General features: G+C 34.3%; 1 protein-coding gene across 1 annotated transcript; it reads right to left on the bottom strand.

The window, feature by feature from the left end:
* Positions 1–3,579: 3,579 nt before the first annotated feature.
* On the bottom strand, positions 3,580–4,956 carry LOC123306925. The gene has a single exon (XM_044889127.1). The coding sequence runs from the start codon at positions 4,954–4,956 to the stop codon at positions 3,580–3,582; it is 1,377 nt and encodes a 458-aa protein (XP_044745062.1).
* Positions 4,957–11,478: the final 6,522 nt, after the last annotated feature.

Genomic DNA, 11,478 nt, shown 5'->3' with positions numbered 1-11,478 from the left:
TTTTAACATCATTCAAATTATTTTTAGATTGTCTTATCCAATTACTCAGAAAGATGGGCTTGCAATACCTCCCAGGTTGTGCCATCTATCTGTGAGAAAAGTTGTCCATTAAACTTAAAATAGTTTGAATGGAACAAAAAGTCAATCAAACTCAAAAAACTTTTTTTATCTAATTATTTAGATAATATATAATAATAATCAATAAATAATTATTAAATTGAAGTATATTATATGAATATCACACTGAATTAAGAATTTGAAATTTATACAGTTTATTGATATTACCTTTGTAATGTACGCACTTCATTCTTGTGCGCATGTAATTGTTGCATGGAGCGAACTTATATTGTTAACGCGAACCAGTTGAAAATTGGTATGTAATATGACCGAATGTCGAATGTGGAAATAAATGAGATCACCCTCAGAGTGTTTGATCTTCTTAAAAACCCTAAGATATTACAACCCTAAAAAATGTGTACAGGTTATTAGAAATTCTGTCAAAAAGAGTTTTCCGGTAATTCTATTCAAATATTTTTCAGGAAAAAACATACTCATTTATTTTTGGAATATGTTTTAATTCCAATATATTTCTTTTCGCATGAAGGAATACTGAATATTCCATTTTGTGATTGAAGAAAGTTATCTGAATCAGTATTTTTATGTTCATTTTCATTATGAATATATTGGAAATTTCAAGGTTATGATATGTATAACCTTTGTATATGTATATCTTTTTTATGTAGTGTGAAATTCGAAGACTGTTATTTTTTAATGTGAATATGTGTATTTCTTGTATATAGTGAATACGGAAATTGTGACCGATGTTACATGTGAAATTTGACTCTGTTCTGTCATTCTTTTTCACTAATCAATTTAATCCTAGTAGAGTCAAGTTCTCCAATATCGTCACTCTCACTGTTATTATTTTTCATACACGATTGTTTTACTTTGAAGCAAATGAAAGTCGAGCCTATGCAAAAACCTACCAGCCTTCAACATAAAGAGTACCTACCTACATTGTAGGAAAAAGAAAGAAAAGATTCCATAAGATGCAGACATCAAGCTATGCTCAATTGCTAATCAAACTGACCATCAACAATCATTTAATTTAATCAAAATGAGATTATCACATGAATTTGTTTTCTTCATCTGAAATTGTTCAAATTTAAATTAATATCATACAACATATGAGAGAGACTCACAGTAGACTTTTATACTCGTTTTCGGGGAATTTTTATCATATATACAAAAACAACTATTTGATCCACCTCAAAAAATTCATTTTAATACCTCATATGGAAAATTCCCTGGAACCAGTATCCCTTTCTTGGATAAATTTTAGTCATTATCATTGTTATGATTGTTGCTCAAGTTAACTATTCATGATGTGAATGAAATTCAATAAATTCACTACTTCTGGTACATCTTGCTTTTCCCATAATAACATATTATAGTTCATCCATTTCTGATATAGTTTGTGGATTCCGATTCAATATTTTTCTTCAATATGTTCGCCTTCCAAGAGAATTCTCATTTTCAAATATGAGATATCATTTTCAGATATCAGATCTATTGCAATTTCAAATTTCCGCCAAAATGTACCTTCAGACCTATCGAAAGGACCAATAAATGTCATCGTGTTGCACTTGTTTTGAACCACGTTTGCAATTCTCTCATATTAGTGTTCTGTGGTTTCTAGTGTGACTTACAGCGGGTTTCATAAAACTTTGATTGTCCGATCAACGGTTTGACAGTTACTCGATTTCTAAAAGGAAATCACTGAAATCTTCTCATTTCTGAATATATTGAAGAATTAGTAATTGAGAATAATTGAATGGACGTATAAACATCATAATTTGATGCGAGAATGATATTCTGAATGATAATGACTGAATTACCGATAGAAAACAAATTGACGTCTAATCGTCAATCAAGCGTTCATTCCCCGATCAAACTTTATGAAACCCTGGGTTACATTTACAATGAAAATAAATAAATCTCAAGGACATCGCTTGAGTGTTTGCGGCATCAAACTTGAAAGTCTATACTTTCCGCAGAGTTAGTTGAATGGGTTGCGTTCACAAACTTACTTTGAGCAAGCTCTGAGTAAGCTCTGATTTCTCGAAGCGTTCACAAACGTACTTTTAGTTCCCCAGAGTATGCTCTCCGAGCATGGCCATACTCATACTCTACTTTCGGAGTAAGTTTGTGAACGCAACCATGTAGAAAACAAAACAAATTTGTTGTTCACAAAAAAGCAGTGCAATAAGAAGTCGATGTTCAATTTGAATGAAGATTTCACATAAATGGTATGTGAAATTATGTCTTCAACCAAGGTTTTTGATGAAAAGTTTGAAACAAAAACTTTTTTCACTATTCATACAATTTTCATTTAATTTTTTTTATTCTTCATTTTACTTCAGAATATTAAATATTCCTATGGCAGAACAACTTCAGCCTGATCAGCTATTATCGAATATTCATGTTAAAAAGTCAGATTTTCGCTAGATCAAATAATACACTTAACTATAATCCTTTACTCAATTAGAAAACTGAGATCATATATAAAAAACCCATCATGAACACAATTTTCTAATAAAGAATCCCTTCCTCTTCGATCTGATATAGGGCAGCCCCAATATCTGAACATTCACAAACACGGACAGGAAAATCGGAAAATACAGTTTCCCTTTTCACGGATCATTAGCATCGCGACTCTGCGATCTGAGCGCAAAATTGGAAAACACTTTATCTTCTTCGCGGACCGGTAACTTTTAATATGGATCTCGTTACTGACATAACATAAATTTAACCTAAAATGAACCCGAGTGCATTCGACATGTCGATAGCGGTCAGCTTGGGACGTTTGTAATGGGGAATTTTATCAGTATGGATGTTTTCACCGGAAAGATTAAGCGAAAAAGAAGGAATTCAATTTCTTTCATTGCTATTCAAGAAGAATCAGATCAAGATAACTATTTCTTAATCAGTTTTAGTAGCCACTAACTGGATATCAAGATTATACCGGGTGTTTTCGAAGGGAGTCAATTTTTTAAACAGGTGTTTGATAACATCACCATTTCGCCGAAAATTCCCTAAAAAAACTGAAGCGTTTCACCAAAAATTATCTATACGAAACTTTCAAAGGGCCAATTTGTAAAAATTAAAAATAAAACAAATACAAATGTAAGGAAAGGTTTGAAAATGATATCATCTTTACAGTATATGTTGTGTACTTGATTGAATGTTATTTAATGTCCCATGAAAATAAACATAAATTCTCAGGCGAAAATTCATTAAGTTTTTTCACTTGTGGGGAAAAAACTGTTGTATCAATGTTGAACCAATGTCGAAAATATAAGGATAATAAAAAACAGATAACTATAAAAATAATAAAAAATTCTACATAGGTACTAATGAAGAAATATCAAATTTAAATCTTTTTTTTTTATTTTTTTTATTTTATTTCGAATTAACGTGTCTCGACATCGAGATCATTGACACGAGGTACAGTACACATTAACTTATTCTAAATATAAATCTAAGTATTCGAAGCTTAAAGAACTAACATTTGAGAATTTATATATTATTGTAAAGTTGACATTTTTCGAGAAATTTAAGAGCTAATTCAATTTGTTTTTGTGAATTGAGGATATTTCCAAGATTCTCTCTCAGCCCAAGTCGTCGTCGGTCATGTCCGTAATATGGACAGATACATAGTAGGTGTTCAACAGTTAGACGGGTATTCTGACAGTGTTCGCATTTGGGCTGATTTTCTGAAGACATCAGATAGCTGTGGGTTAGCTTGGTGTGGCCTATTCGAAGTCTTCTCACTACGGTTTTGTCTTTTCTGCCCAAACTAATTTGTGGTGGATTATGTATTTTGGGTTGTATCATATGTAGTCCAGTGCTAGCTCCCTCCCATTGGACTTGCCATTCCTGTAAGGATCTCAGCTTTATGGCATTTTTGAGGTCTGTATGAAGTTGGATTTGGGTCACAGGAAGGTCGGAAGTTCGTGCTTGATTTGCGGCCTGATCTGTAGCTTCGTTTCCTGTTACACCAATATGTGATGGGATCCAGATTATAGTGGTGGAAATATTCTCCTTCGCTTTAAGGGTATGGCATCGTTCTAGAATTTGCTGTACCAGAGGGTTCTTCGAGTAAATGTTGTCTATGGATTCAATTGAAGATAAAGAGTCTGTGAGTATTGCGAGCTTTTGACCTGGGATAAGAGGACTGCAAAGAGATTTATAAATTGCGAAGAGTTCACCAGTGTGGATGCTGCAGATGGATGGGAGTTTGTAGGACACTGGGGCATTCGATTCATTGATGATCGAGCATGCTATTCCCTGCTCGTCTTTGGAGGCGTCGGTGTATAGTTCTTCGTCAAACTTTTCATGCTCAATTAGTTCAAATAAGTGTTGCTTAATAATTATTCCCAAAGTTTCTAGTTTGATGTGTCTATGCAGAGAGGTATTTGGCCTTGGGTGGTGTCTAGACCATGGGGTGTGTTTCGGAAACGTAATGGGAGATGTTAAGGTCAGATCTATAGGCCCCAAATTTTGCTTTGCAATTTGTGGAATTGAGAGCAAGGTCATGGGCTTCATAGTAGGTGGCTCTTGTGAAGTTTCAAGCAGGTGTCGCACTGGGTGATTCGGAAGAGCAGACACTTTGGATATGTAAGTAAGGAGATTTTGCTGTCGGCGAAAGTTGAGCGGAAATTCTTGTGCTTCAACGTGTAAACTTATTGATGGGCTGGATCTGAATGCTCCAAGGGAGAGGCGCAGAGCAGTGTTGGGTATGCTGTTGAGCAATTTTAAATTTGATTTACTAGATGTGGAATAAAGCATACTGCCGTAGTCAAGTCTTGAACGAATGAGTGATCTGTAGAATTTGAGTAGTATTTCTTCGTCACATCCCCAGTGATGGTGAGACAATGTTCGTAGGATGTTCATGGTATTCATACAGGAGCCTTTGATTTTCTTGATATGAAGTGACCACGTTAGCTTCTGGTCAAATGTCATTCCGAGATAGTGTAGGTGATCAACGAGTTTTTTAGGTATATCGTATATCGTTAATTGTGGTGGGACTGTTAGGTGTCTTCTAGTAAACTTGATTAGTTTAGATTTAGAAGGAGAGAAATTGAATCCTATTATCTTAGCCCATGTGGTGATACTATTCAGAGCCCGTTGCAAAAGTTTACATGTACTTTTGGTACTTTTGCCCGAGCAGAAGAGAAGCAGGTCATCGGCGTATAAGACGAAATTGATTGGGGCCTCAATAACGGTACAGATATCATTGATGGCTAGTATAAATAGCTAATTATTATTCATGAATAGTAGAAATGAGGAACCTTAATTATATCGCACTTCATGATAATATGTTATTTCAAAATGAATTCGTAGTTCTGCATCGTTACCTATTTGTGTTGTTATGATCATTGTTCTAAAGCAGTTATGCAGTATCTAATTTTTTGTAGGTGATGGACAAGAGGTTAACCTTTTTTTCATGCATAATTGTGGGAATTGGTCATGCACCAACTTTGTTTTTAAATAGCAACCCCAATTTTTTGTACTAGATTTTGAACAAATATATCAGGGAAAAATTACAGATTATGGAGAAGAGGTCAGCAAACAATTCACTGATGCGGTTGCTTGACGCAAGCTCATAGAGATTAACCATAGGCACACAGAATCTCTTATTCAAATATCTTGAGGCAATAATTGAATCACCTCAATCCCTTCTGAAACCTGAAGATCGAGCAGACGGAAAATAGTCAAAATAGCCAATCCCAAGTGTGTAGAAAAAACAGATGACATGAAAAATAGATTTTCACTATATTACTGAATTTGTTGTTGCATTCTTCGGTTATTTTCTTCACTTCTTCAGAATGATAAATTAAAGAATTCGAAATGCTCCTCATAAGTGAAAAACGGATTGTCTTGAAATTAATGGATTATATTTTCAATATCTTTTGTAGTAAAAAAATTCTTATAATTTACGTGTTTCAATGCAACTTGCTATTGTAAATATTCCGCTGTTTATTTTCGATTTTTCGGGAGTACTAAGAAGAGAAGAAGGTGTCGAATATTTTTGGAAAATCAGTCGGAGAACCTTCGAAAAAGGGTGTCACTCAACACACACCCCTTCCCATTCAAGATTTTAGGGGTTGCTGCTATCAAACGGAATAAGAAAGCGGAAAAGCAGAGTTGAATATTTAAAATCTTATGATAATTTTGAATTTTTGATTTCTCGAAATGTCTCAATGTTTTAAATAAGCGTACACTGCCGTACACTATTATTCGGCGATCAGGTTATAAAGTGTTTGTATGAATTAGAAAAATCTAAAGGAATATTCGAAGAGGAAATACCTGACATGGTACATCAATGTATAAAAGAAACACAGCCTTTTTAAAAAACAGTATAAGGGGTGTTTCATAACTATGAGACATTGCTCTAAGAATAATAATTTCAATCTAAATAATGGTGATGACATCAAGTAAGACTTAAGGATACATATCTGTGGAAAGTGATTAAAGTTGTTTTTTTTTTCGTTTTTTGCTGATGCCTAATTTAAGCGTTTATTTCCCATCACAGAGGCATTACTTTTGGGAAAGTAATTTTATTACATTACAATTTTGTTACATTGGGCGACACATAAATGATTTCTGATGATGTAATAAAATGGTTGCTATTTTTGACGGAACTTCCTAGTGATGTCGATAAGGAAGTAGGTTATAAGACTCATTTGTACATTATATTGGTGATTTTGCATGAACACGCTAATAGTACCCGTTTCAAGAAAAACGCAATTGAAGACTTCACTTCAATTTTATTCAATTCATGAAAAGTATGCGTTCGAATGTCAAAAAAATGTTGTTGTTTGCATAATATAATTTCTTCTGGTGAATAATTTTTGCTGTGACATTAAAATCAATTGTTATGCAACTTAAACACCCTGTATGTATTTTCCCACAGCATTAGCTTTTCAAAGCATATTAGTTCCTATGTCCCATAATAGTTATGAATCACCATGTAGGTATTTAATTATTGAAAACTAACTAAAAACTGTTTCCTCCAAAATAAGGAGTATAACTCGTCAACAAGTGGAGAACCGTCTTATTTCACGTATTCATTTAATGCTGACATCGAGGCCGACAGTGATTTTTGAGGCAAAACGCAAGTCTCAGTGGAATGAAATTTTTATTGTTTAGGCGACAGCTGCATTACTTTACAATCTATTCAGTTTTTCAGAGTAAGCGCACAAATGAATGGAATATTTATGAAATAGACGGTGTTTTCACAGGTGGGGCTTTTTGTTTGATAGAAGGTAGAACTCATCAAAATAAGTCGTTTAACCAAAACTATATAAAATATTCAAGATGGCTGAGATACAACCCCTAGAAGTTCGACAAAATTTCATTGAAGTACGGGACTGTGGAAGGTGACTCCGGCATCGCAAAAACGAAACAAAACATAAACATATGGCTGAACAATGAATGGTTCAGTACCAAATTCATCGGATTAGCTGCATCGGGTCACTTTTGAGAGAATCATAATTGTTGTATCGTGCAATTTAGGGTGAAAAAAAATGTAGAAAATCGAGGCAGTTTCTTGAAAGTGCTTATGTTAGTTAAGTTGAAAAAGTGCTATGATGTTTCCCCATTTCATCCCATTTTTACGGCGATTGTTGGAATGTTCGAACAAGAAGATTGTGATGCCCATTGTAAAAAAAAATCGTGAATAATTTGGACGACTTTCATTGGTGGGATGTTGGAGTATTATTCTATTTTTTACACTTGTGTCCCAAGTCTCTTCTGTCAGTTGGTATCGAAATGAGCCATTTCATAAAATCGTGTAAGTTCCTAAAAAATAATGAGAACAATTCGGCAATCCTAAGTTTCCATTTTCATTACCACGTAAATATCGAACGAGCCAATATCCTAAACTACCTACATGGTCAAATCAGGAAATAAGTTTCCCACTGCTTTGCAATAATTCAGCTTACAAACGGTCCAGGGTCGGTCATATTAGAATAGAAAGTATTACTTTTCGAAAATCGTGCAGAAAAAAGCCCTGCTATTCACTTTCTCCACCCATATGCTGGTCAAAATGAAGCGTTTCACCAAAAATAGTTATTTTGATAACAAGTGTGGAACTCTAAAATAACTATTTCAACTTTGTCAGTTGGAAAGTTTTGTAGGTGATTTTTGGTGAAACGCTTCATTTTGACCAGTTCTATCTTCTGTTGAAAAAAGCCTCACCTTCAAATACACCCTGTATATCAACGACCACCGTGTCTTGTATTGCAAAATTATTCCCTGAAAGTGCTTTCTTCTTGGAATGTTTATTGCAATAGAATGAATAAGGAAGAATTACTGTTCTCGATCACTGTGATAATATTTTCCATAAAAACAATTCATTTTTTCGTGCTATTGAAATCTTGTATGGAAAAAAATAGGAAAAAGTGAAGATATAAATGAGAAGACACGATTCCAAAGTTTTCAAATTCGGAACTCTTTCATTGTCCAATATATTCACGAGACTACGAGACCTCTGCAAAAATGAGACGAGACCAGACGAAACTATCGAAAACGAGACTCTCGTGGGCATCACTATTCAAACTGGCACACTGTATTCTGTTTCATCTAATATATAAAATTCTCGTGTCATAGTTTTCGTTACCATACTCCTCCGAAACGGCTTGACCGATTTTGATGAATTTTGTGCTTATCCGGTATCTATGAGAATCGGCCAATTCATCCCTCTAAATGTTAGGGGTAGTCCACCCCTAAATTTTTTTTTGTATTTTTTGGACAAAATTTTTAATTTCTATTTTTTTATGATACAACATACAAAAATACATACAATCCTCAATTTTCACCCTTCTACGATCAACCCTTATTTTTTAATAGGCATTTTAGTAATTTAATCATTAGGAAATTATTTATATGGCAAAACAACGTTTGCCGGGTCAGCTATCTATGAGAATCGGCCAACATCTATTTTTCATCCCCTTAAATGTTAGGGGTAGTCCACCCCTAAATTTTTTTTGTATTTTTTAGACAAAATTTTTAATTTCTATTTTTTTATGATACAACATACAAAAATACATACAATCCCCAATTTTCACCCTTCTACGATCAACCCTTATTTTTTAATAGCCATTTTAGTAATTTAATCATTAGGAAATTATTTAGATGGCGAAACAATGTTTGCCGGGTCAGCTATCTATGAGAATCGGCCAACATCTATTTTTCATCCCCCTAAATGTTAGGGGTAGTCCACCCCTAATTTTTTTTTATTTTTTAGACAAAACTTTTAATTTCTATTTTTTTATGATACAACATGGAAATTATTTATATGGCAAAACAACGTTTGCCGGGTCAGCTAGTTCTTTGTATAAAATTATAGGGTTTAATAATGCTTTTCAATGTAATCAATCAAACAAAGCTTTCAGTCATAGTGGTAATTTTCTTTTTTCGGAACGAAAATAAACAAAAACATTGTGATACATACCTATCGCGAATATAATCCCGTATGCGTAACTTTCTGAGCAGATTTAATTCATTGAGCCTCTACCCCTGTTTTTCCATTATATGCGTGCAAACGAAATCACTTGCAAGATATAGAACCGATTGTTCAATGGTCGTTTGCGTAATGCGAAGTTGTACCGAAAAGTAACGAGATTAGAACTTATCAGCTCGAAGCACTTATATACCTGAGAGAGAATGCTACGCGTTTTATGTCAAAATGTCGTGTTCCCCAGGATCATACACCAATTCCGCTCTCCATTTTCGGGAAGCCGAATGGGACATTACAACCCCTATAAAAGTAAATTAAATTTGCCTCTTCTCTCCGCTAAATGCTGAAATCATGAGAATGAGCGAATGAAAAGCTGAAAACTTGCCCGTTATTCCAGCAGCTTGTCATATGGGGACACTAAAAAGTCGATATTTCTAATATGGGCCTTAACATTGAAATGAAATGTACGAAACTAGTGTTAATTGTTGATATCTCGAACTACTTTCTTTATGCATCGACGAAGGCTGCGCGACAGGATAGTACCTATGTGAGTATTAGAAATTTTTGTGCTTTCTAACCCTTTTTTTAGGATAATCACATTCTTATATTATATCCCACTTCAAACTCGTTTAAATGTCTTCTGAAAGAGCTGTATTTATACTTCTATGGTCTATCGCTACAGTTTAGACATTAGTTTCACTTCGTATAATCGATTCCTAGGAGCCAAGCCCTATATAATGTGATAGTCACTCTTCTGATAATATAATTTTTATATTTTCGAACTCATCGGGACATTTCTTGCTAGAGCAAATTTATCTTTTCGATTCAGTTGGAAACATTTCCATTAAAGCCTCACCCCAAACGTAAAGTATTCTCAAAATACCCGCCATCGAAAGGCCATCAATTTTTTCTTCAGCGCTCATTATCACTTGTTGTAGTTTCTGTGCAGTTGACAGACAGTTTCTATAATATGTTTTATCACCAGTCTCACAATTCGGAATTCAAAAAGCCTCTTCCGAGGATCAAAATGAACTATTCAGTCTACGATGAAGCGCCTATTCCTCATTTTTCAAGTTCAGAATGGCCGGCCAGGAAATTTGGGGATAGAGGAATGTATAAGAATGTACTCAGAAAAAAAATTTTTCATTCTGATAGCCCTAGAATACCACCTACAACGATCAAATGAACCGATTTCTTTCTATTCAGAATGTTTCAAGGATTCCTTCTCCAGAAGGTTGACTAAAATATCCCTACCATAATTTTTTGTTTTAACTACAGCTCCGAGGATCAAAATGAATTATTTAGTCTACGATGAGGCGCATATCCCTCATTTTTCATTTTTCAAGTTCAGTATGGCCGGCCAAGAAAATTGGTGGATGAAGGAATGTATCCGAATGTACTCATACGAAATTTTGTTTTATCCTGACATCCCTAGAACCCCACTTCTAACGATCAAAATGAACCGATATTCTGTTTTTTTCCTATTTAGAATGGATTAAGGATTCCTCCTCTAGAAGATAAGTTCAAAATGATCGGACGAGGAATTAGAAATTTTTTTGTTCATACTACAGCTCCGAGGATCAAAATGAACTATTCAGTCTACGATGTAGCTCATAATCCTCATTTTTCATGTTCAGTATGGCCGGCCAAGAAAATTGTTGGATAGAGGAATGTATCAGAATGTGCTCAGAAAAAAATTTTGTTTCATTCTGACAGCCCTAGAACGCCTCCTCCAACCATGAACCGATTTTTTTTCTATTCATAATGTTTTGAGGATTCCTTCTCCAGAAGATAAATCAGTTTAAAACATCCGGCCAAGGGAATTGATGGCTAAAGTAGGTATATTGAGGGACAACTAAAATATCCCTAACATAATTTTTTTTGTTCATACCAGAGCTCCGAGTATCAAAATGAACTACTCAGTCTGCGATGAACTGCATATTCCTCATTTT

The sequence above is a fragment of the Coccinella septempunctata genome, chromosome 2 (genome assembly GCF_907165205.1).
Source record: "Coccinella septempunctata chromosome 2, icCocSept1.1, whole genome shotgun sequence".
NCBI lineage: Eukaryota > Metazoa > Arthropoda > Insecta > Coleoptera > Coccinellidae > Coccinella > Coccinella septempunctata.
This window is presented reverse-complemented; position numbering and strand designations above follow the sequence as displayed.

Bases quoted from the DNA above. Each gene is read 5' to 3' on its own strand.
- LOC123306925 (XM_044889127.1), bottom strand. From the start codon at position 4,956: ATGAACATCCTACGAACATTGTCTCACCATCACTGGGGATGTGACGAA.